This window comes from Cinclus cinclus, chromosome 4, assembly GCF_963662255.1.
Source record: "Cinclus cinclus chromosome 4, bCinCin1.1, whole genome shotgun sequence".
Classification (NCBI taxonomy): domain Eukaryota; kingdom Metazoa; phylum Chordata; class Aves; order Passeriformes; family Cinclidae; genus Cinclus; species Cinclus cinclus.
The window spans coordinates 58,218,984-58,244,365 of NC_085049.1; the positions used below are offsets into that span (position 1 = coordinate 58,218,984).

The 25,382-nt window shown below is 50.4% G+C and overlaps 2 protein-coding genes and 1 non-coding gene across 3 annotated transcripts; 1 reads left to right on the forward strand and 2 right to left on the reverse strand.

Annotated features, from left to right (window-relative positions):
• Window positions 1–263: 263 nt before the first annotated feature.
• On the reverse strand, window positions 264–6,275 carry RPL3 (ribosomal protein L3). Its single transcript, XM_062492185.1, has 10 exons — window positions 6,237–6,275; window positions 5,898–6,090; window positions 5,236–5,404; window positions 4,269–4,404; window positions 2,904–3,090; window positions 2,343–2,503; window positions 1,955–2,056; window positions 1,382–1,477; window positions 1,017–1,136; window positions 264–373 (listed from the first exon to the last, which is right to left on the reverse strand). Exons 1-10 carry the CDS (start codon window positions 6,258–6,260, stop codon window positions 329–331), a joined length of 1,233 nt encoding a protein of 410 aa, XP_062348169.1. The 5' UTR covers window positions 6,261–6,275; the 3' UTR covers window positions 264–328.
• Window positions 2,694–2,786, reverse strand: LOC134043884 (small nucleolar RNA U83B). The gene has a single exon (XR_009933199.1). It is a non-coding gene; the product is annotated as a small nucleolar RNA U83B (small nucleolar RNA).
• A 3,192-nt stretch (window positions 6,276–9,467) lies between the features above and the next one.
• SYNGR1 (synaptogyrin 1) lies at window positions 9,468–24,426 on the forward strand. The gene is made up of 4 exons (XM_062491354.1): window positions 9,468–9,566; window positions 20,104–20,341; window positions 21,197–21,342; window positions 23,899–24,426. Exons 1-4 carry the CDS (start codon window positions 9,468–9,470, stop codon window positions 24,115–24,117), a joined length of 702 nt encoding a protein of 233 aa, XP_062347338.1. The 3' UTR covers window positions 24,118–24,426.
• The last annotated feature ends 956 nt before the right edge of the window (window positions 24,427–25,382 follow it).

The window sequence follows — 25,382 nt, forward strand, 5'->3', positions numbered from 1 at the left end:
TGCTAGACTAGTACCTCAGCAACTGCAAATGCCTTTAGGACCCCTGCTGCTTCACTATTTCACACAACCAGAAACACCTTGCTTTGACTCACAATCTTTGCTCTGCAAAACCAGCAACAGCAGCTTCATCTAGAGCAACCCTACAGTAAGGTGGACGCTCACAAGCTAAAACTTAACACGCTTCTTTGGTCTGAGCCACATGCAGAACCTGCAGTCAGAGTACCAGGCTTGAAACAGCAATGTATATACACCAAGAGGCAAAATTAATTTCTTTAAAACATTTATTTTTCTGTTTGACAGCATGCAGGCCACAGGACCATTTCACCCATTAGGCTGCCTCCTCTTTTGCAATGCGATCCTTCTTGAGTGGTCCCTGAAAAAAAAAACCACAAAAAACAAGCTACGTAAACAGCAGTCTGCACAAAAAAAACAACAACAAAAAAAAGTAACATCCCAATCACAAGAGCTGTAAAGAAACCGAGGCTAAAGAAGATCTCTGTGTTGCAACTCACTGGAAACCCCATGCCCACAGCCAGAGGTTCTGGGAAAAGCTGAACCTGGCACAGACACACTGGGCTGACCAAGGTGGCTCTGGATGTACCTAAGCATCAACGCTGGTGCCATCTGGTGGGGAGGCTCCCGCTCACAGCACTCCCAGCTGCTTTCTCCAGCAAGTGACAAACAGGGAATGCCCAGGGAATGCCACCACTGTGAGCAGCCCCCAAGCTGCTCTTAGAGGAAACGGAGCAGTGCTTGTTCCATGCTTCAACACTGAACAACTTGTGCCCAAACATGGCAACACCCCTCAGACACCAAGACCTGGGAAAGTCACAGGGGAAGTGAGACCACAGGCTCCCTGCAGTTATAACCAAGTTGGCAGGAAGAGGCCTCTCAACTGAAGTTTCTGTTTCAGAGCAACTCTGGCCACATGACAACCCAAAGGCCAAACTATCAGCTGCCATGAGCTCAAAGACAACACAGTGATACACAATAAATGTGCCAGGAAGAGCCCTTACCATGAAAGCCTTCTTTTCCTCAGCTGTCTGGAAGCGGCCATGACCAAATTTGGAGGTTGTGTCAATGAACTTCAAGTCAATCTTCTCCAGGGCCCGGCGTTTGGTCTGCACAAGCAGGGACTAGAAACAGAGATGTCAGGTGAGTATGCAGCAGTAGCAGTGCCCTTTTACCCTCCAGTGCACTGGCTACTTCTTGTCACCTCTACGGCTAATGCCTCCTCAATCCCTCTGACTTCAGCTCCCAGCATGTGCAAGAACACTTGACCATTAGCCACAATTCCCCAGAACAGCAAACACCCACACCAGAGGCAGCACAGCACCTTTAAACTGTGCCAGGCCACGTGGAAGCAGGTTGCACTACTCACCTTGCGCAGGGTCAGGACCCTCTTCTTGGTCCCTACAACACAGCCCTTCACCATGATGAAGTCATTGGTCACCTCACCGTAGTGGACAAAGCCTCCCTGAGCAAGGAGAGGAAAGTCAGAGCTCTGTACCAAGAAGGACCAGTGATCACATCTGCCTACAGATCCACACCATTTCTGGGCCTTGGCCATTCCCCCATCCATTAAAATCCTGTTTCCAGTACTGCCTTTCACTGGTCAAGTTTCTCAATGCAGCCATTTACTTGCTGCTGTAAGGGCTTTTATTAGGAACAGCAGAAGAGGCCAACAAAACAGCAAAAGCTCTTCTTGCCAAGTTACTCCTTGCACAAGTACCACTCAAGGTTTGCAACATCTCTGTCCTATTCCCACTAACAAATGCAATTTTCACATTATACAAGTCAATACTGAGGCTGACTAAACACCACCACCTCCAACAGCAGCTGACTTATTTCAAGAGCTCTTCATTCAATAATTTTGTGACTTATACCAGACCAATTTGCCTCTTAGGATTGCAGCTCACAAGCAGACTCATGGCACAGAGCTGCAGCAACTCACCAAAGGGTTAATGCTCTTGTCAGACAAGTCATAATCAGTTGATGCATTGTTTTTGATCAGCTTTCCATCCTTGATTTGGTAACCTTGGCCAATCTTGTAAATCTAAAAACATAAAGAAAGTCTACTCGGCAAAAGGCAGGAGAAAGAGCCTGTAATCAGATAAAATGCAAGAAATTCTACATAGCCTCAGAGAAAAGTCTGCTGCACTTGGAAAACACGTAGCCATGCAAGAATTTTAATTATCCAACATAACAGACCACGGCCACTATCCCCAAGACAACATTCTAACAGACCATAACACAAGCAAAACTCCCCACTCTGTTCACTATCACAGAGCAAGTGACATCAGGCAGCTCTCGTTGCTTCCCAGCAGCAGACAGACACCAACCTTCTTGTTGATCTCAGTGCGGTGGTGGTAGCCCTTCTGGCCCGCACGGGCCACAGAGAAGGCCACACGGGCAGGGTGCCAGGCACCAATGCAGGCCACCTTCCGCAGGCCCCGGTGAGTCTTGCGTGGCAGCTTCTTGGTGTGCCAGCGGCTGGTGACACCTGCAAGGGACCAAAGCAGCCTGCTGTCTAGCTGAGACATCACCAAAGTCCTCAACCACAGTTTAAGCCACCCTTCAAGGTGCAGTCCCCCCCCCACCCCCCCCAGGCAAGAACAGGGAAGCACAGACCCAGCACCCCGGGAATCAGTGTTTCCTGGTGAAGCTCCCTCCCTGGCTGGCTGTCCCTGGGCTGTGTTCTCAGAAGGAAGGCAGCATGGAATGACTCCTCATGGATGTCAGGCGCTGTGCCCAGCGCTCATTCCATGGTCTCATCATTGAACTGTGACAGCACTATGCATTTACCTACCCAGCTCTTGGCACACAGACTTGTGAAAACTCAGAGCCAGGATTTCATTAAAAACTATATCCTATCACAAAGAGAAGAACCTCCATGCATTTACCTTTATATCCCTTGCCCTTGGTGACTCCAATAACATCTATCATCTCATCCTGGCCAAAGACTGTTGACACAGGCACCTGCTGCTCCAGCTTCTCCCGGGCCCAATCCACTTTCTCAGCAACAGTGCCACCATTCACCTGGATCTCCATCAGGTGAGACTTCTTCTGTCTCAGGGGGAGCAAACGCATCTAGAACACAAAGCATGGCATTCAGCTCCTGCTCTTCTAAAATGGATCCTCTATTAATAAGCCAAGCATCCTTTTAGCCCTGATCTAATCCATTTTTCTAGTATCCTTTTCCAAAACATACAACTTAAAGAAGGCCCAAAAATATGGGGGAAGGTTGTGCAGTGGCTTGCAAGGTTTGCAAGTCATTGCGCCTGAAGCTATATGCCACTCACAGGAGCAAAGAGTTCTTTAACCCCACAGCCACCAGCCAAATTCCACTGAGGAAGAATAGCAGACAAGGGACAATAGTTCCAAACTGAAACAGGGTGGATTTAAATGGGACCTAAGAAGAATTATTTTTATTTTGAGGGTCATGAGTCACTGGTACACGTTGCCCAGAAAAGCTCTGGATGCCCCACTCCTAGAACTAAACACTCAGGTTGGACAGAAGCCTGTCTGAGCAACCTGGTCTAGTGGAAGGTGTCCCTGCCCATAGCATGGGGGTTGGAACTGGATGATCCTTAAAGTCCCTTCTGACCCAAACTCTTCAGATTGTTTGGTAAAGCCTGCCACACTTAAGGCCACTGTGGGTTGGGTCACAGTTACTTCTACTGTATTCAGTAGGGGGGACCAGTGAGAAAATCAGCAGAAGTTGCAACACTACCTGTACAGTCTACTACAGGAAATTAATTCTATAAAGTTAGTAATTTAGAGCCAACTCAAATGATTTAACAGATCTCCCAAGAAAGTTAGTCAGAGTACTGACAGCTGGGGAGACACCACATCACTCATCAGAACACCTCCTCCAGCTGAACAAGAGAAGCTGCCAGAAGTCTGAATGCTTGCAATCCCAACAGAATGCAGCCTGAAACGATGCTGAGTACACAAACCCCTGAGTTCAGCGTTCAGTCTGGTTTTATTTGTAGCTGAATTTAAGAGTCCAGGTCTACAAGGTGTCAGCAAAGGACTGAGCCCAAAAAAGTTCCTACTTTTGTCTCTTTTGGACACTCCTTCAAAGCCAGCCAGTGGTTGCCAAGGCTTCTCAGACATCCTGTAAGCACAGGTCTGTGGAGAATGTGTAATGTGCTGAGCAGGGATCAAGCTCCAGGGGAGGGCAGAAAACTCCCTACAGACATCGATCAAGTTTCAAGCCTGCTCCCTCAGCTGTTTCCAGCATACCTGAGTCCATAGGCACTCACCTGAGTGTGAGCCATGACTCTAATAACCTGGCAGTACTTCTTCATGCTATTGAAATCTTTCTCCAACTGCTTTTTGCCCTCCTCATCTTGCCACTTCTTGCAGTATTTGGTGAAGGCCTTCTTCTTGGACTTGTGCCTTCAGGAGCAGAGCAGAGACAAGGTTTGGCTAAGCCCTTCATCAATCCCCAGGGAAGTGGGGTGAGCGGAAGGAGTTGCCACCTCAGTTGGCTTTGGCTCATTGCCAGCTTCTAATGACTCTTTTCCACTGGCAAGCGGAGCCTGGAGCTCATCAGACAGTGGCAAAAATGCCAAAGCTGAGCGGAGCTGCCATGAATTCCAAAGCACAAAAACATTCACACTACAGAAAACAAAAGACTGTAAGGAGATGTCAAACAATAACAGAAAAAAAAAAACAGATCTTTAAAGCAATTGTGAGGTGACTGTGATTTGCTACAAAATACCTTAATTTCCCTCCCTTGTGTGCCCGACAGCAAGGCCGTTACTAAAACACCCTTGAGAACTTTATTGCTCCACTCTGACGTCTTTTCAGCCTGCCAAGTTCATAAACAGGCTGGAAGCCCCAGACACGCTGGAGCCACACTCAGGCAAATGCACACTTTCAATCACAACAACAGTGCCTGGAACAGCAATCACAAGTGACACTCGTCTTCCCCTTTCCTGAGAAAACAGGGCTACAGTCAGGACTCGACACTCAACAACAAGCGCCAGAGGCGATTTCCTTATGTCCGCCCGTCGAAGTATCATCACGTGTAGCCTGTTAAGGAGCTCAGGCAAACCCGAGGCCACCACGCCCACACCAAGAAGGGCACTACCCAAAGTAATACTGCCACCCTCATGGAGCCATTCCTACAGCCTAACCCATTATTAGGCCAGTCTGTCAAAGCTGAACACTAACTGCTAAAACATGAACCATGGCCTGAGACCAGCCAAGGGCCCGCACTCTCACCAGTTCTTGTAGAAGCGGCGCTTGCACTCATCGCTGATGTGCTCAGCAAAGATGGTCTTGAAGCTACGGAGACCACGAGGAGTCTGCACGTATCCCACAACGCCCACAATGACCATGGGAGGGGTCTCTATAATAGTGACTGCCTCCACCACCTCCTTCTTGTTCACCTCTGGATGGAAACAGAAAAACAGCACCATTAATTCCAGCAGCAACTCTTCAACACTACCTGCTTTTTTTCTCACTCCCAAGTCCTCCATGAGAAAGACAAATGACTCAAGTTCTTTTCACAAAAATGATACAGGGTAAAGCAACCAGCCCTGAAGTCATAATTTAATTCCTTGCAAAAACTTTGAGGCTGGGTCATGAGAAAGGTCAGCAAAGCTGGATAGGCAAAATGGATGGTAACAAGTAATACATCCAGGACTGGACAATCTCCTAAAAAACACCGAAGGCAGCTAAATTATGTCCCCCCCTCCAGAAGAGCCATCCCAAGGAGCCCGTTACTGTGCAGCTAAACCAAACCAGTGGTTACAGCAGAAACACATCACCTATATGGACTTGGAACCGGGCGGAGTCAAGCTACAACTAAAATCCAGAGCTGCTACCTGCCACCACTGCTGACCAAACCCACCTCCTGTTTTAAGAGGAACACGAATACATACTAGATCCAGGTCTGTCCACTTCCCGGACAATGTGGGTCATGCCAGCTTTGTACCCCAGGAAGGCAGTGAGGTGGACAGGCTTGCTGGGGTCATCTTTGGGAAAGCTCTTGACCTTGCCCCTGTGCCTGCTGCTGCGCTTGCGGGGCAGGAAGCCCAGGGAGCCGTGCCTCGGGGCCGAGAACTTGCGGTGAGACTGCAGAGAGAAAACCAATACTCAGTGCTTGCTACACAGACTTGCTTATGCCCACTCGAGGACCAAGGCCAACTCTGTCCTTGCCTTAGAATGGAAATATTACAGATATGCAAGACATTTCACGTTCTAGAAATTCCCAGTATCACCTGTGGGTGAATTCTGAATTCCATTGTTGTTGCAGCAACGTAACCCCTTCACAGCAGTAGCTATGTAATTCTCAGACTTCTTTAACGTCCCTTTCAAGCTTATTCTAAGATGTCACCAAGTCCCACTCTAGCCAGAGAGCCAAAAAAACTGTAATTTGGCAACAGTTTGCCACCAGAATTTCAGTCCACCCCACAAGTCTACAAAATGCAACACAGACAGCTTCACATTTATCGATGAATCGGCACCAAAATAAGCATTACAGAAACAACGTTTCGATTTGCAAAACCGCAATAAGCCAGCACTCCAACATCCATCTTTGAGGCGTTCGCTCTGGGGGGAAGAGCAGTATTTTTCCCAAAGGTTTTTTCCTCCAAAAAGGTTTTTCCCCTGCAGCCACCTGAGATTCATGCAAAGACTGTGTCCCACCCGGAGAACTTTCAGCCAAAAGAAAGATTTACCCACCCAATCTCACACGCAAACTAAAGAAAAATACCGTGCAGCTATACACAGAACTAAAAATATGCGGCTTCATCTAAAAAAAATACGCGACACGCGTTACCCTAAGCGAAGTTTAAAGCCCCAAAAAGGCCATAACCACAGGAGCTCTCTAGATAAAAGCCGCCCTCGTTTCTAGAAAAACGAGCCCCAAATGCCCCCACAGCCGTCCGCGCCACCCAAACCCCGCGCAGGCCCGCCCGGCCTCCCCGCGCAACGCCTCGCCCGCGCCCCGAAATGAGCCCCGCTCGGCATCCCGCAGCTGCCGGGGGCGGCGGGCGCGGGACCGTGCGGCGGGCAGGGCCGGGATGGCGGCGATGCCCGCGGGATGCGCGGCAAGGCCTGACAACTCCGCACCTACCATCTTGTCCACGCGCCGGGCCGGAAGGGCCGCCCCCCTGGCGCGCAGCCTTTATAAGCGCCCCGCCTTCCGGTCTCGCGAGAGGGTGGGCGGTGCCGCGGCGCTACGGGCGGCGAGCGAGGCCAGAAAGGTGAGCGGGCAGCGATGCGCGGAGAAACATCGTGCGAACCTTGAGGCGGGGCTTGTGGGGAGCGTCCGTGCGCACGGTCACCGGTCATAACAGATAATGTTTATTTCACTTCGTTCCGTTCCATGTCATTCCACGACATTTCATTAGATGAACGAAATTTTTGCATTTCATTTCCTGACACAGCATTTTGACGTGTCGTTTTAATTTAATTTCATCAAGCTTCATTTAATCGTTTCATCTTATTTCATTTGGTTTCGTTTCATGAAATTTCAAAGTTTCATTCAGTGAATTTTCATTTCCTTTCATGAAATGGAGTTTCAAAATTTCATTTCATGAAATTTCATCTGTGTCATTATAATGAACATGGGGCTTAATCCACCACAGCCTGTGGTATGGAAGGGGATGCAAACCCAAGGCAATGGAACCTGTGGAACCCAGAGCTAGGTGGTCTGGAGCCTGCCACTCATGGGGCATCCAGAGTTTGCCCTCAGGATCTCCTGGGGCTCACAGACAAGGATGTGTTTGACACGACATGGCAGGGAGATTCCTGCCCCCAGACTGACCTGGATGGAGAGCTAAGGATCCAGCTGTGCTGGCACTGCAGCTCCATCTTCCTAACATAGGGAGGCTCCATCCCTGGAAAGATCCAAGGTCAGGTTGAACAGGGCTCTGAGCAAGCTGATCTAGTTGAAGTTGTGCCTGCTCATTGCAGGGAGGTTTGGACTAGATAACATTTAAGGTCTCTTCCAGCCCAAACCATTCTAGAATTCTGTGGCTGGATGTGATGGAGGAATGTCCATTTTCTACTACCAACCCGCCTCACAAAAGGTGAGGAACAGCTGCTCAATTTTTGGAACTTTGGAGAAGCCCAAGTTACTCTTAAGACTGCAGTCTCTGGAGTGCAAGGTATCTATCAGTATCTGCCTCCTACAGCCAGGGAGTCTCCCCGAAATCTGGACTCCCCATGTTCAGAGAGGTCCTTTTCCCACCCTCTCCCAGGGACACAGTGCAAGTAGGGTGGCGGATGTTGGAAATGTGAGAGAGCCTCAGGCTTTGCTGCAGTGTGATTTTGAGCCTCACTGAGCATCTTTGTCCAGGGCAGGCATCTGGTCAGGGATAATGGGTTGTGCCCAAGGGCCCAACCTTACCCCTCTTTGGGGACCTCTGTGGGGCAGCATCCCAGAACGACAGAATTGCTAGGGTTGGAAGTGACCCCTGGAGATCACCTAGTCCTTTGGCAGGGACACCTACCGCAGGTGACATGGGAAGGCATCCAGCTGTCTCTGGAGAGGGAGGCTCCATGACCTCCCTGGGCAGCCTGTTCCAGTGCCTCTGCCACCTTGAATGTAAAGAAGTTCTTCCTCATCTTGAAGTGAAACTCCTCGTGTTTTAGCTTATTGCTCTGCTGGGCAGCACCGAAAAGCGTCTGGCACCATCCACCCACCTTCGAGATATTTATATGCATTAATGAGATCCCCTCTCAGTCTTCTGTTCTCCACACTAAACAGGCCCAGCTCCTGCAGTCTTTCCTCCTAAGAGATGCTCCAGACACCAAATCGTTTTTGTGGTCTCTGCGGGTCCCCCTCGGGTAGCTCCTTGTCTCGTACCTGGGTGCCCAGGACAGGACACAGTCACTAGGGCCGGGCAGGGGCCGTGGGTGGGCGGGCGGGGGGGCTCGCCCTGCTGGGCCCCACACAACCCTGGAACGGCATCGCCCCCATTCCTCCCCCGGGGGTCTGGGATGACCTGCCGTAGTACCGGCAGGTGATCCCAACCCCGCAGTGCCCGCACCCCGGGTACCCCACGGACCCGGCACGCTTGGCCCCACGTTCATCCTCACCATGAGCGGCGGGGCAGAGGGAAGGGAAGGGAAGGGAAGGGAAGGGAAGGGAAGGGAAGGGAAGGGAAGGGAAGGGAAGGGAAGGGAAGGGAAGGGAAGGGAAGGGAAGGGAAGGGAAGGGAAGGGAAGGGAAGGGAAGGGAAGGGAAGGGAAGGGAAGGGAAGGGAAGGGAAGGGAAGGGAAGGGAAGGGAAGGGAAGGGAAGGGAAGGGAAGGGAAGGGAAGGGAAGGGAAGGGAAGGGGGGGCTGTGCGCGCTCCCGGCGCGGCGCGTCCCCGTGGGCGGGCGGGCGCGCGCGGCTCGTCGCCGCCGGGCTGCCAGGCACGGCTCGGCTCGGCTCGGCTCGGCGCAGCCCGGCACCGCCCGCCGAGCCCCCCGCCTGCCGCCCGCCCACCCCCGTGCCGCCATGGACGGGGGCGCCTTCGGAGCGGGGAAAGCCGGCGGCGCCTTCGACCCGCAGGCCTTCATTCGGCAGCCGCAGACCATCCTGCGGTTCGTCTCCTGGGTAAGGACACCGGCACCGGCACCGGCACCGGGGCGGGGGGCGACCCGCCGGGCTGCGGGGGACGCGGGGCTCCCTCCGGGACGTGCGGCCGTCACCGGCCCCGATCTGACCTTCCTGCACACCTGCATGTACACACACACACACACACACACACACACACACACACACACACACACATATGTATATATATAATCACTACACTGTATGTTATGCGCCGTTATATGCTATTATATGTGCATGTGCATGTATCCACATACATAATATGCATGTGTCCATCAGTATGTCTCTGCACAGCCTAGATCTGTAGATAGAGATATGTACATATATATGCTTCCGTAGCATTTATGGCTGTGTCCCTGTTATATTTATATGTTTGGATGTAGGGTTCTGTCTCTGTGTTAATATATATCTCTGTCTGTATAAATCTCCAGGTGTATCCACATGCAGACATGCACACAGATGTACAGCTGTACGTATATGTCTGCGTGTGTGGATATGGGCCCATCTGTAGGGTGAGAGCAGGCTGGTTTGGGTTTTCATCTGTGGGGAGGGAAAGGGTGAGTCAGGCTGCACCATGACCCTGTCTCCATCTCTGGTGGTTTCCAGGGTGGGGTGTCTTCTCACTCTTCCATGCCTGTGTGTTTATGGTGGATGCAGAGAGACAGCAGGATGTGGGGTGACAGGAGGAACCCGGGAGGGGGGAATGCTGCAGTCCTGAAATTGCTTCCCTGTGGGTCAGAGGGTGCTGGGCTCAGGCCGTGGTGGGGTGAATTGAGGAGGCTGTGGGGGCTGGATGTTGCTCTGTGTTTTACCCTTATCCTCTCAGCCTCCCAACCTGCTTTCCCTGTAATGTTTTCCTCTTTGTAATTCGTGGGGAAGGGGGCCGGGGGAAAGGGGAGCCTAACGGGAGTGTCATGGGAAGGTTTCTCCTTCTTCCCGTGACACTGATCCCATGGCTGCCCACGGGGCTGGCGCGTTTGTTCAAGAAGGTCATTGGGATTAAGGGAGCGAGAGCTGCAGCAGGGAGCTGGCGGGGGAGAGATTGAGGTTTTATCCAGGAGCGGAGAAGGGAGGGCAGGCAGAGAGCGCAAGGGAGACACATGCGCATGGGAGCTGGGAGGCAAAGCGGCAGGCTGGCTTTGGCAACATAAAATAAAATAAAAACAGTGCCGGGTGGAAACAAGGAGCAAAAGGGAAGGTGGCCTGGCTTGCGGGTGGTGGTGGAGAGGCAGCCCTTGTCGTCCCGGCTGGGTGGGTGCGTGAGATCCCCTCCAGGTTGACTCGGAGGATGGCTGGAGAGCCCCAGGACAGCTGAGGACTTGATAAATGCGGGCGTTCTGTCTGTCTGTCCGTCTGCCTGAGGTTGTTTACAGCACAGCACATCACGCTGGGAGCGGGTTGGCTGCTGCTGGGTGCCAGGCGTGGGGTATGTGTGCCCCCCGCCCCTGGAAGGCTGGAGTGGAGCCAGCCTGTGTGCCCCGGGATGATGGACGTGATGTGACCTACAAAGGCTCTCCTCTAATCTCTGTGGCAGAATTTTATCTTTCTCTATCTGCCTCTCGCTCTGGTGGGTTTTTTTCCCCCTTCATGCAAGCACTGCAGGATTTTGGCTTCCCAGAGGTGCCAGGTGAGGGAGAGAGACAAGAAATACGTTTTTTAATTAGGCACCTAATCCTCTTCAGAGTATCTCAGACGCTATTGACTTGCTTGCTGAGCTCATTTCTGTGCCCTGCAAGGTCTCTCCTGGCAAGAGGCACTTTCTGGAGAGCAGCAGCTCCTTGGGACCCCATGCTATTTCTCCCTGCCCATCTGACCTTGACAGAGGACAGGATGGGATTTACCCCAGGCACTTCACTTGCCCCTGGAAATTAAAGTAATTTTGCAGAAGCTGGAGGTGCTCCAGGTCAGGAGTTCATCAAGGGAAGGTGGCATGGTCATCATGGTACAAGGCTATGGCTTCGTTCTCCTGCTTTTCCAGTGGCTTGGTCTTGTGTGTTCTCCCATGCATCTCTCCTTTAACAAAGCAGGGGAACCAAAAGCTCACCCCAAGTATGTAGTTGTAGTTTCAGTCTTTTCTTGAAATTTGAGACCAAGAGGGGTCCTTGTTGGCAGTGAAATCCTCTCTCAGGCTGTCACAAGCATCAGTCCCTTTATGGCCCCTTCCATAAATTGGAAAATGAACTTTGCTGAAAAAAGGCTAGTTCATGGTTTTCTTCCCTTCTCACTTCCTCGGAGAGAGGGTTCCGTGGTTGCAGTGGTCAGAGGCTTTCCGCTGTAAATCTGTTTGATACCTGTTTACTTTTATGATCTTTTGCCCTTCAGTTTAAATGGTGCTTTTCCATCCCTGGTGTTTTCCCCTGGGTATTTATAGATTGTGATTGCATCCATACATAGACTTTCTAGCGCCAGGCTCTGTGAGCCAAACTCTTCTGGTGGCCACAGGCTCTCCCTCCTTGTGGTCTCTCTGAGAATCCTTCCTTTCACATGTTTTTGCACACACTGAAAGTATTTTGACTGCCATCTCCTGAGATCTCATTTGCCTTTATCCTGCTCATGGCATGAATGGTCCATTGTCTCTCCCAGGGAAGCTGGAGGCTCCTTTTGGCCTGTTTCATGTGATGAGCTTTCCCTGAGAGCAGAAATTCTCATGATCACTTCCTTAGGTGCTGACCTTGTGCTTGGATCACGCTGCCTTTTAGCAGACTTCATGATGGCACAGAGGTGCATGTGGCTTTTTGCCAACAGGCACCAAAACTGGCTCCTGCCCAGGGAGTTTGGAGCCCAGTTGAGGTAGTGGCAAATCTCCAGGGAGAACTGCAGGATCAGGAACAGATGGGGTGACCAAAAATTGTTTATGTTGCTCCTTGCAGAAGAGGAGATAGAATAAATGTGACAAGGAGAACGCTAAATTATGGAAAGAGCTTAGCAATTCTGGAACATCTGTCCACCACGACAGTGTTGTGAGGCAGCTCAGGTTTCGTGTGCGCTTTGGATGTCAGCAGGCACAGCAGAGTGAGTGTCTCCCTACAGCAAGGTTGCCTGGTTGCCTGGTGTGGTGTGCTGGTGATCAGTGGTGGCTCTGTGGGGTTCCCCTGTCGGGTTTGGATGTTTAGGTGACCCAGAAGCTGGGGGTGTTGGTGTTGGGTGACCCACACCGACCTAGGGCTGCACAGCTCCAGGATTGTTCTTGAAATAAAGCAGGCGAGTGTGAGCGCATCCCTACCTATTCCCATTGTGCCCTGACCCACGGGGCAGTGCAGCAGTGCTTTCCACACTGGTGCAGGGGAGCTGGATGGCTCCTCTGCAGCCTGCAGGCGTTGGATGTAGCGCTGGCGCCATAAATAAGTAAAATGCTAATTGAAACAGGTTGTTCCAGGTGCTCCTGTCTGCTTGGAAACCTGCTTGCTGGAGGAACTGAAGTGCTGCTTGATGCAAAAGCCTAACAAGGCAAAAGTAACTCTGTTTTTGGAAGCAGGCTTAGCTTGCTTTGATGTGGGCTTGAGTAAGAGTATTTCTAAGCAGAGCCGCACAGACAAAGCAGCCCATTAAAACTTGTGACATAGGTTGAGGGGCCGAGTCCCCCTCCGACACCAAGGTCACTGCCTCTCCAAAGGGTGGTTTGGTGAGGAGAGGCACTCCGTCTCCTTTTCTATCACTTACTGCTGTCGCCACCAAGTCATCTGCCTGATAGGAGCATCCAGAACATTTGAACTGGTATGGGAAGGGCTGTTCCCTGTGTCTACAGGCACAGCACATCCCAAGCAGCTGCAGCTGAGCAGACAACAAAGGCGGAGGACAGGAACCACATTCCTGACTTCCCAATGAGTGGTTGGCACCTAAAAGTTGGAGGATGGGAGCTAGCCACAGCATGGCAGAGAGCCCCATCTCCTGCCTTGCCAGTAGGTCCCTGGCTTGCCACACTCATGCTTGGCTTACAACACCACTTGTCTCTTCCCAAGGACACTTAGTATGGGCTTGCAATGGTTGTTAAGCTGAGCTGTAAAGCCTGGAGGCCTTGTTAGTCTAAAACCAGCTGCAACTGGACTCCCTCCTTCTTTCTGTCCCCAGTTAATTTAGCTGAGGCATTGCCCATGTTCCTGACCCATAGCTCATGCTTTCTGCCTCTGCTACTTCACCCCATTTTTGCTGCAGCTACCAAGCTCGCTGGCTGTGTGCTTGTGAGGTAGATTGCTGCACATGAAAGGAACGTGGTGGTTCAAAGCACTTGCTTTCAGTCAAACCCTAGGGACAGTTCTTCATGGGATGCCCTTGCCTAGGTGAGCTTCAAAAGGATTTTTGGGATTTCGTTGCCACTGAGATTGGGTGAAAGGCTGTGTCAGAAGATGAAAAATATGCACAGTTGTACAGTGATTCAGGTTGGATACAGCAGGTTGTGTTGTTTCCAGCATAGCATTTCCAGGAAGGATCTTGGAGCAGGAACAAATCTCTCATTAATGACATTTACAGATAAAAATGTGAGAAGTAGCAATAGGGACCAAAGACATTCAGAAACATGAGAAAAAGTAACACAACCATATGTAATCTGTTTCAAAACATGAGAGGCATACAGGGGAGAAGCAGCGGAACTGCGTGGTGATGGGACATGGCTAAAGCAAATATTTGTGGCAAAACAAGGCAGCAGAGAGGACCCACATGGCTGCAAGAGAAGCAGGCACTGCAGGTGGTACAGGGTGTAGTTCTCTGCCTATGTTGGCACAGCCAAGCCAAGGAGGGGGGATGTGTTGCTAGAAAGAAAACTGAACTTTTCACCTAGGAAAAAGATGCAACTTTTGGGTGGTGTCACAGCAATGTAGGGACCATATAGAAAGCACAGAACAACCTGGATGCCACCATGGGTGTGTGATTGTGAAGAGTTGTCACCAGCAGTGGTGGGACAGAAGATGCTGTTTAACCATGGGAAGTGCATGAGACCTGAGAACAGGTCTGGTGGGAGGCAGAAGGGTTAATGGCCAGGCAGTCAGCTGCCAAACCATGTGTGAAAAAATTGCTGGCTGGCCAGGAAAGTGTGTCCCAGATCCCATGGCAGGAATTAGGGATTCAGAGCTTTTCTCCCTCCAGTCACCTGCTCCGGCTCAGCCGTGGCTGGGAGCTGGTACCATGTGGTTGATGGCAAGGGAGAGTGAGCTGGGAGGGAGGTGCTGGCATAGCCATGCTTTTCCCCTGTCCCATGTAGAGGGAAATGGGGTCCAGGGAGACTGGCCTCTTCTAGCACCTGCACAAGGCTCAGACTGTCGAGACTGTGGGCTGGAGTTGTTTGCTGCCTGCGTGGTTCTGGCTGGAGGGAATAAATAGAGACCGCCTGTTTCCAAGCTGCCAGTCCCATGCATCTCAAAAGCTGCATGTGTTTTCTTCAAAATGAACTAAATACAAGTAGATTTAATGACAATAACAATAATAATATTCCATGTCTGTGCAGGGCACTCCAAAGCTTTCCAGAGACTCCATTTGCAAGTGGCTGAATGAAAAGGAGAGCCAGATCATCTCTGCCAGTTTATCATTTGCACCATGTCCTGCTCTTGCTTTCTTTTTAAACAGATTTATTTCTGGTCATTACCAGATCAGACTCAGAAGAGGTTATGACTTCGTTCTGCCTGAGAGGGATTTGATTTGAAGTCCCCTGAGGAATATCATGTCATCAAACTATTTCCTCTCTATAACAGAATAAAAAAGGGGGGGTGTGTGAGAGGGAGAGGCAGCACGCAGTGCGACAGAGGCTGTGACTGTAGGGCATTGCAGCGAGCCCAAGCAGGCAGTTCGGCAGAAACCCTCTTCAGCCTCATCCCCACCACAGCTATCAATGGGGATCTTGGCAATGAAGTCAGGAAGGCAGCATGACAAAGTCCTGGGATGAGGTGCAGGAAAATCCTAGTGCACTGCCAGAGGCTGGCTGGTGGTGCTTTGCATCCATCACATGATGCTCAGGAGCATCTGATGCACGGCTGGGGATGGGCAGCATGGTGGAAAACGCCTCACATGATGCTCAGGAGGTTTTGCCTGTCTTTCTGCAGGGCTGAGCCTGCAGCAGGGAGGGACTGGAGAGGCTCTATTCTCATCTCTCACTTTTACCTTTGGCAAAATCACACCACTTAATTTACCAAAGGGGGAATAAAAAAGGTATTTTGTGACAAGATGCAGAATTTTGCCTGGTTTGCACTTTTCTCACTGTAATGAGCCTTTACATGCCTGTAACGGCCAGCATGAGCCCCTTGAGAAACAAGGAGAGGGAAACTCTCAGCTTCTCTGTCTCCTCCCTGCAGTGCTAAGCATTAAGTTCATTTTGCTGCGTCTTTTGGCACGTTGCTCTGCCTGTGTCAGCTTTGCAATGCACCTGGCTCTGGGCTGCACTTGGTGTCTTCGAAGCTCTTGGATGAAAACAGGGATCGAGGAAAATGATTGCAACAACTTATGTGGACATGGTGTTTAAGGAGCAGTGAAGCAGAGCAAAGCTGGTCCCACCAGCAGAGCTGAGTTGGTCAGATCTTTTCCAAATGCTCTTTTCTGTCCCTTTTTGAGTGTAGCCAAATATATTACTGCTTAATAAATGGGTACCTCCAGACAGGCTGCACACCTGCCCATTGATGTTGCTCTTGGAGGCTTAAAGAAACCCTCTCAACCAAAAAATCTAGTTAGTTCAAGTGTGTTAACTGACTGAAGCAGCCTTGCTGAAGAAATGAGGCAGCTTAAATGCACAAAGCTGGGGATGGTTGGTTGGTTTTTGTTACCAAGCATAAGAAAGTGGCCAGTGATCTCCCTCTGCAGAGTGGAAGGAAGGATGGGCTGCATTTGGGAGCCTCAGGAAGCCTCCTGTTAGCCTGTGGACAAGCCACTTGCCTGCATCTCGCTGCTCAGTCAGGAGAAGGCTTCTGTCATCTTCTCCTCGCCTCCCCTTTGCAGCTGGATGTGTTTTTTGGGCCACTTTATGAGTGGCCATAGACAAGGCTTTGTGCGGTGAGTGCCAAATGGGAGGAGAAGACATAAGCAGCAGTAATAGAGCAGTAAGAGGCTTGTGCCAGTGCTGGTGGTCACTGGCATTTCCTTACAAGTGCATTTCCTTACATTTCCTTACTGCAGATGTGATGGGAACAGGAACTAAAACACTTCATCCTTGAAAACTTGGTGCTTTGTTTATAGTCTAGGCAGTCATTCATTCTGCATCTGCTGCTTGGATCATTTTGCAGGGCATGGATTGTGAAATCCATGGAAAAAGAAAGGAAATAAAATATATTTGCTCTTTCTAAGATGAGTTGCCACGTCAGTGAGCTTCTCCCAGCTTCACCTTTACCAACAAGTAATAGCTTCCATGGATAAAGTGTGCAACTGTTTTTGGCTGCAAGATTTAAGCTCTCATAACTATGATTTCTTTTAGAAAATTGTTTGTCACAACAGTTTCCGGGTACGGATATCATGGGACTAAAACAGGTGGTGTTGCCTGTCAGCAGCAGCAGCAGCAGCAGCAGCAGCAGCAGCAGCAGCAGCAGCAGCAATTGCTTCTTCTGCTGTCCAGCTCTGCCTGGAATCTCTGGGTTGAGCCTGCCCATTCTTGCCCAGTCAGTGTAACCCAGCCCAGCTCAAGGCTTCTGTGCACAGTGGGTCCTCACAGCGTTTTGCTGTGCCATCAGGGTGGTCACAAGCTGGTAAAAGGAGCACACCCTCTCTTTGCCCTCTTCAGAGCCAGGGAGTGGAGCATGGATCAGAGCTGATGCCAATGGTGAGGAAAACACAGAGAGAAGGAGGACATCTCTTAAGCTACTGTTCTTTGGTCCATAGAAAGCTTTCCTAAGGACAAAGAGTACTTTGGGATGTCTGTTTCAGGACAGAGAAGATAAGCGTCCACAGTGTCTTATTCTGCTCACAAGTGAGAATATGCTTAGTGGAATCTCCCCAGAAAACTCCTAGGATCACCTGAAATCACATGCTTGTCTGTAAATCATACCTTGGGCACCTCCAGGCTGTGAAACAGGTTTCTCTTCATAGGAGAGAAGTCTGTCATCTTGGCTGACTGCAGATGGAGAAAGAAAGTTAAGAATGCCACCTCTGCTTGAAAATTAGTGAGAAGGAGATGTTCCTCTAGTCTTGTGACTCAGCTGTGCTTTTATGATGTGCTAGCATAAAAAGGTATGAAAGAGCAAATGCGAAAATAAATTATTCTGTCCAGCCCAGCAGCAAACCCAAAGGTAAGAGCAGACAGAAGATGTGTATCAGGATGTAGGTCCACAGATGTGTCTCTGGGGAGAGACCGTTACAGAAGTTCATTCATCCTGAACGAGTAAGCAGACTCACAATACAGCAAGGGTTTGTCTGATTCAGGGAATCAACATTTTACCAGTTTTGAGTCCTAAACCAAAGCTGAACACCAGACTATGCTACTTTAGAGGCTGTTCCTCATCTTCCAAAGTGAAGACAAGCTTTCTGTCTAATGCTGGAGAAAACAGGGCACTTTGTAAGCTCAGGATATGGAGGTTGGTACTTCAGGTGCCAGCATCAGTGCTGGCCACAGTGTCACATTGGGATGTCACTTAAGAAGTCTGTCAGCTATTCCTTGGGTCAAAGGAACAGGGTGTTATTGCCAATGACCCTAAGCAGACCTGTCAGCCCAGCCTCTTGTGAAGGTGTGTGAGACATCCCACTGAAAGAGCCTGGCTGTAATTGTCTGCAATTTTGCTGCTTTCCAAACCATTCATGCTGAAATTTTGAGGACTAAATCTTTGCTTCTAGTAGAAGAGATTCTTATTTAATTTTCACAGGCAATTTCTGCAAAATATGATCGATCTCAATTTGCAAGAAGAAGGAGGAGGACAAATCGGTTATTTTACTTCTAAACTTAAAAAGCTCTTGTGATTTGCAGAGAACCCATACAGCTCCTACGCTTAGGAACACCAGCTTCCAGCTTTTTTTAGTTTGCTCTAGTGTGATACACCCAGTTGCAACAACCCAAGTGTGACCCAATTATGTGACTTGAGGTGAAAAAAATAATATTGGTGTCGGTGGATATTTGTTAGAGTGTGGCAGGTGAAATGTGGTTGATGCTGAGTATCTGCCCAAGGGCTGTTGGGGGACTTTAAGTAAACTTTTCCTCTGGTTCTTGATGCCACAGGCCAAGCAGTAGAGGTCTGTGTTTTGGATCTCGGGTATCCAATCTCACTAATGATAGGTGGTGTATTGGGTTGGCATTAATCAACAGCTGCTTCTCTGCTTTCTGGGTTGTCTTCTGGTGCTTGGTTGGGTTAAGTGGATATGGGGTCCTGACCAGGCAAACACTCAGACCTAGCTCCACTTCCTGCAGGAGACTTGGCCTCCTGCTGCTTCTCCTTGGGGATGGGGTGGTGGTTCCAAGGGTGCCAGGTCTTGTGCAGACATCTCCCAGGCAGGCAGAGTACCCTGGTGGTGTACTAGTGCACTTCATCTGTAATTTCATCCCATGCTTGAGGTCCCATTTCCATTTCCCTGAGGCTCTTCTTGCAGGCAGCATCGAGTCAGCTGTTCCTAGTGAGGGTCTCCAGATGCCCTGCAAAGAAAAATCTGTACCTGCTGCCTTAATATTCCCCTCTTTCTTCAGTGGGGAAACTGTTTATTTGAGATGCAAGGTGCAAGACTGGGGCTGCTGTAAATAGCTCTCTGCTTTGTTGAGCCTGCTGTGTCAAAGAGGGACAGCCTTGTGGCAGGCAATGAAGGCTAAGCCCATGAGCAAAGATTAGACGAGCAACTGCGGATTAGGGCATTTCTACCTGGACTCATCCTTAATTCTGCCTGATTTAAAATAACATGTAATGGCATTGGTGGTGACAGGTGGGGAGTACTCACACTGACAAGTGGACCTGGAGTAGGTATGTTTGGCCCCTGAGATCTGTGGGGAAGGTTGGAGGCTGTTGGCATATGGGTCACTGAACATAAGGATAGGTGGTGTCATGGAGTGGACTGGTGGAAAACTGGTGGAGAGAGGTGTATGGTGTGGGGGAGAATGGAAGCCCAGCAGAATGGAGCTACAGAGCAAGCAGGGCTGTGGCTTGTGGGAGGGTGGATGGGGAAAAGAGCATAGTAGCTTGATAGATAAAATCAGTGAACAGATGCATGTTAGAAACAATTAATCTCTTGAAGAGAAAGGAGTGAGTGGGAGAGTAAGTGCAGACTAAGCGGATTTCCACTACTTGAAGCCATTGTATGCAGGCACCCCCACCAAAACCATATCCCAGTTTATACTCCATGTCACCTCCCTGTGTGTATGTGGGAAGCCACCCTTATTCTAGACTGCAACTGCTTTGCATTGCTTTAGGTCAGATGGATAAAAAGGTTCAATCTAAAAATGTCCTATTTTAAGTTAATCCTCATAAATAAAAAGAGACCACGTTCCCAGTAAATTCCCTGTGGCTACAACCCAGGCAAGGCAGCAGGGCAGGAGCTCAGCAGAGCACAAAGGGGCTGGTGAAGCGTGTCTATCCCCTGCAGAGCTCTGCTCCTTTCTGCTGGTCCAAAGAGATGGGGCTTGCCCTGACGTGTCTCGGGCCTCCCTCCCCACCAGGTGTTCTCTATCGTGGTGTTCGGCTCCATTGTCAATGAAGGGTACGTGAACCGTATGGATGAGGTAGAAGAGCACTGCATTTTCAACCGCAATCACAATGCCTGCAACTATGGCATTACCGTGGGTGTCCTCGCCTTCCTCAGCTGCCTTCTTTACCTGGCTCTGGATGCCTACTTCCCGCAGATCAGCAGCGTCAAGGACCGCAAGAAGGCAGTGCTCTCGGACATCGGAGTCTCGGGTGAGTTCCTGGATGTTTGGCCCTACTGGCTTATTCCAGCCACTCAGGCAGACTGCTCAATGTCAGGTTCTCCCTGGTATATGTCAAAGGGGCCAGGAATGGAGTGAGGGCAGGATCAGATGAAGCATTTGAATTTGCTAAGGACTTTGGCCTTGCAAGTTCTTTCACAGTTAGCCCCTTGCCTAGCAATCCTATGTACAGCTGACAAGAGAAGGGGAAGTACTGTGCCCTGTTTTTCTGTTGCTTTGGAATGCCCATTTCCCTCACTGCCAGGTGTCTGCCTGTGCTTGGCAGAGGGTGAATACCTCCTATCTTCACCCCTTTCCTGGGGGCACAGCATGTTAGTGATCTTTCAGCATCTTTTTTTGATGTGAATCCCTGAGCTGTTCTGTCCTGAGCACAAGCTGGTCTCTGTAACTGCAGACCAGCTGCTTCCTACTCTTTTGCAACTCCTGTAGAAGGTATTGCTCTTTGCTTGTCCTTGCAGGACAGGATTGTGAAGCAGTGCCTGTTTCATAGAGCCCAGGTGATGGCTCTAGTACTGGAAGCCCTTCAGGCTCCCTCCCAAGGCCAAATGCAAGTCCTGTGATCAATCCAAACTCAAGCAAATGAACTCTCCTGAGATGCTTTCTGCAGACGCTTCTTGGTCACCTTGACAATTTGCTTTCAGGGAGCCTGCCAGCTCACTTGGGCTCAGACTGGCTGAGCAATCAGTTTGGCCAAGCCTGCAACGTAGTGATGGGTCTCAGAGGGTTGAAATGTCCAGAGAAGTGTAATGTGTATATGTTATGCTCACACATATCTTCTTCTTGTCTTTGTGCTTCCCTTTGGCATGCTGGTGGTGGTCCATCTCAGCCTTTTGGGCATTCCTCTGGTTCGTTGGCTTCTGCTTTCTGACCAACCAGTGGCAAGCTTCGAAACCAGAGGACAACCCACTGAATGAGGGAGGGGATGCAGCCCGAGCAGCCATCGCATTCTCATTCTTCTCCATCTTTACCTGGGTGAGTACAGTAGCCATGATGCTGGATCAAATGTCCTCTGTGCTGTATTATCTTGTGGGGAATGAAAGGTGACTGGCTAAGAGTGGTTCCCTCTGGGATCTCAGTTTACATGGCTTCTGAGAAGGGAAAACAGGAGAGGAGGTGGTTTGGAAGTAAACTTGGGAAACAGGGACTCAAACATACATGGAAGAAGGTTTTAGAGCACTAATAAGCACAATGGGAAAGAGAATCCCAAATCCCAGTAAGGAGTGTTCTTGACAGACCTTTAATATGACCTTGGAGAAGCCAGCTCCCAACCACCATTGTCATAGAATCATACAATAATTTGGGTTGGAAGGGACTTTTAAAGGCTATCTAGTCCAACCGTCCTGCAAAGAGCAGGGACATCTTCAACTAGATCAAGTGGCTCAGAGCCCAGTTCAATGTGACTTTGAATGTTTCCAGGGATGGAGCATCCACCACCTCTCTGGACAACCTGTTACCATTTTCTCTGTGTGTCAGAGGACTTCAACAGCATTTTCACCTCACAGACACTAAACAAAGAAGGGAGCTGCAGGCCAGGGGTTGCACCCATCTCCCTCCCACCTTTGCTTCCATCATGCAAGATGTTGTCATTGTTCTTGTGGATTCTGCACCCACCAGTGGAGTCCCACCTTACTGGGTCGCCTTTTAGGGAGGTGATGGTGCTGTCTTAGGACTGCCCTTTCCCCAGCAGTTCTTTATTGCTAGCTTCCTGGAAAAACTGTTGGGTGCAATATAAATATCTCTGATGACTTCCTCCTGCCTCTGAGAGCACCAAGCACAAGTGACTTTTTTTCTGAAGTGACAGGCTAGTGCCAAGCAGGAAAGCATTTTAACCTTGTCTCCATGCATAAGCCCTTGTGGCTTTATCTTCTCCTCTTCCTACAGGCCCTGATGTTGGGCAGGGGCAAGACAGGAAAGGTGCCGTAAGACCACGGAGCTGTCAAAGAGGAAGGGGGGCTGCAAAGGGTTGTGCTGTCAGCACCCTCACCATGGTGACACCGGGTGGGATTGAGGGACAGCAGTGTGTGTTCCCTTCATGAACTCCTCTCCGAAAGCCCCTTGCAAGCTCCAGCAGAAAGTGAGACAAGGAGCAGGGCTTTTGTAAGGGGTCCCTCAGGACACTTTTGGGGGTGCCATCACCTGCAGTAATCCTCTCCCATGCACAGACTTGAAAGTGGCCAAACAGGCATCTCTTCCTCTGGTTCCTTGGGGTTTGTTTTTATTTCAGTCAAACACTCTGGTTTGCTCTACCTTACTGATTCTCCTTCCCACACCCCTCTCTCTCCTCACAGGGCTTCCTCGCATTTCTGGCTTTCTGGAGACTCAGAGACATTAATTTTCAGGAGGAATACAATACCCTGTTCCCTAACTCCCCATCCCTGCTGCCTTAGTGCCCCTTGCTGACGGGAGAATTTGGGGGAAGGGGTGGAGGGATGCAGCTGGAGGAAGTCACTGAGCAGAGCTGGTTCCAGTGCCCTGATTATGAATGTGTGGCCACTGCAGGGCATGGGATGGAAAGATATGGGCCATTGAATTGGAATGGGGTTGTCCATTGAATGCAGGGGTCTCCCTCTGGAGAGTTGGAACTGCCAATTTCTTCTCCTCTTCTGCTCCCTTCTATCCCTCACCCGTACCCTAACTAATGCTGTGTAACACCACTGTGCCTTTTTTTGATGACTGCTCAGACATAATACTTCAGCCAGGAGATGCCCTCTGCCCCCACCATTTTATCTCTTCCATTTCTTCCCAGACCTCGCTCCCCAAAATGCTCTCCCATATCACCTGCTAGATTGCCTGCCTCTCTCAGGGATGCTCTAGGACAGTGAGCCACGCCTGCTGAATGTTGTGCCCAGGCTCCCCCAGTCCACCAAAAGGTGCCCTGTCTGTAGTGCCTGAGGCAGGAGACAGCAGTTTGCTGCTAACTGTCCTCTGGTCTGGGGAGCAGCTGCCTTGTTTCCTGCTGCTCCTTCCCAAGGTCTGTGCTACACCTTGTGGATGAAGGTGTTGCAGGGGATGACCTCTACCTCAGTACTTGGTGTCAAATCCTGCTCTCCTTACTGGCCTCTACAAGTCAAATAGCCTCGTACATGCAGCCCAGCAGCTGAGCCCTCTGGTGTTGCCGAGGCAGATTTCCTTCCCACAGCCAGGAGGGGCTGACTGGGATAACCATGTGCCAGCTGAGCCTCCCCTACCCGTTTGATGTTGGTGAAACCCTACCAGCAGACAGGAGGTGCCCTGACCATCCTAGAGAAAGCAGGGAGCCTTGACAGGCTGCACACAGCCAGCTGGTCTTGCAGCCCTCCCCCCAGTCCTCCTCTCTCCTTGTGGGCTCGTGCTTTCTGTGGGAGAGTGTGGACTTCCATGCTCATGGGGCATTTCACTGGTGATCTGTCAGGCGGGCCTTGCATACTAATCCATAACCGCTACTAACCTCACTTTTGTTTGTTTCTCTTTTTCGGTATGTTCCTCCTCTTTTTCCTCTTCCCTCCCCTCTCTGCTTCCCATCTCTTCCCTCCACCTCCTCCCTTAAAGGTGGGCCAGGCATTCCTGGCGTATCAGCGTTTCCAGCTGGGTGCCGATTCGGCCCTCTTCTCCCAGGACTACATGGACCCAAGCCAGGACTCCAGCATGCCTTATGCTCCCTACACGAACGAGGAGGATGCTACAGATGCGGTGGGGACATACCAGCAGCCCCCTCCAGCAGATGCTTTCGACACTGAGACACAGGGGTACCAAACGCAGAACTACTGAGCCACTGATGCCCCTTTCCCTTCCCCTTTCCCTTCTGCCCCCGTTCCCACTGCCGGCAGAAAGCCGAGGCACAAACAAGACACGTGCATAGTGGTACAAGAGGTGGCTCTCAGCTATGCTCCAGCCTTCTGGGTCATCTGTTTTTATTTATTGTTTTTTAAAAAGCAAAAAAAAAAAAAAAAAGAAAAAAAAAAAGAAAAAGGTTTCCCCATCACCTTTTCCTTCTCCTCTCCCACCAAGCTACCTGCCAGAACCAAATCTTTCAGAAAATTGCATTTTGATAGGAAGGTTCCCACTTTCCTCCTCTCCCTCCTGCCTTGTTACAGAGTGCAGTCTGTCTTGTGGACAGGAGAGGAGTTATAGCACCAGCAGGGCAGGGGAAAGGGTGCTGGAGGCAGAACAGAAGACATGAGAGGGACCGGGGACCTTCCCAGAAGAGATGGTATCACTAAAGGTTGGAGTAGATGTGGGAACATCCAAATTGGTCTGGAGCACCTGGTGGCTCAGAGAGGAGAATGGTGTTGGAATCAGCATTCAAGAGTGTGAGGAGGGGCCTGGAGGACAGAAGAAACAGCATCCTCCATGTAAAGACAGGGGGGCTTTTCCCTGCCACATGCTTGTGAGGGAGGGGTGCTTTATTTTTAGAGGGTTTGGGAGAAGTGGTATTGGGGAGGGGGGGAAGCACAAGGAGAGAAAATGGGAAGGGAGAAGGAAGATTTGCAGGTACAATCAGAAATCACAGGCACATCTGTAGGTTACAGCAAGAGACTGAGCAGAGCAGAGGGGTAGTGCTCTGAGATTCACTCCTTCCTCAGCCCCCTTGGATTGAGGTGGAGGTGATTCCCCTCACCTGTACATCCTGCTGGTCACTGCTTCCCAGACCAGTGCTTGATGATGCAGGAGGGGAGCCATGCTCAATCTCTGGGCCCAGATACGGTGGCTGTGGGAGGGAATGATGGCAGGGCTAGGCTCATAAAGAGCCCTGAGAGCTTTCAACCCCAGCTGGGCTGGTCCAAGGGGGAGAGGGGAACTTTGTCATTTCACCCAGGGCAGGAGGAGAGGAGAGACTATTTTGCTTCTCAGGTCCTGCTGAATCTTCCTCTGTTCCTTTGAAATAGTGCAAAGCCTCTTGCTGACACCATCTTTGTAACACACAGGAATGGAGCAGGACCCTACTTAGAAAGAAATACTGCTGCTGGGATGGCCAGCATGTGTTTGGCTCTTGCACAGGGGTGCAGCCAGGCTGGCAAGGGTCCTGCTCTGTA

Bases quoted from the DNA above. Each gene is read 5' to 3' on its own strand.
- RPL3 (XM_062492185.1), bottom strand. From the start codon at position 6,260: ATGGAATTCAGAATTCACCCACAG. The intron at 2,504-2,903 runs GTAAATGCATGG...GGTCCCTTGCAG, and splicing joins CAAGGGCAAGGGATATAAAG to GTGTCACCAGCCGCTGGCAC. The intron at 2,057-2,342 runs GTTGGTGTCTGT...TTATGTTTTTAG, and splicing joins GCACTGAGATCAACAAGAAG to ATTTACAAGATTGGCCAAGG.
- SYNGR1 (XM_062491354.1), top strand. From the start codon at position 9,468: ATGGACGGGGGCGCCTTCGGAGCGGGGAAAGCCGGCGGCGCCTTCGAC. The intron at 9,567-20,103 runs GTAAGGACACCG...CCTCCCCACCAG, and splicing joins TCCTGCGGTTCGTCTCCTGG to GTGTTCTCTATCGTGGTGTT. The intron at 20,342-21,196 runs GTGAGTTCCTGG...GGTCCATCTCAG, and splicing joins CTCGGACATCGGAGTCTCGG to CCTTTTGGGCATTCCTCTGG.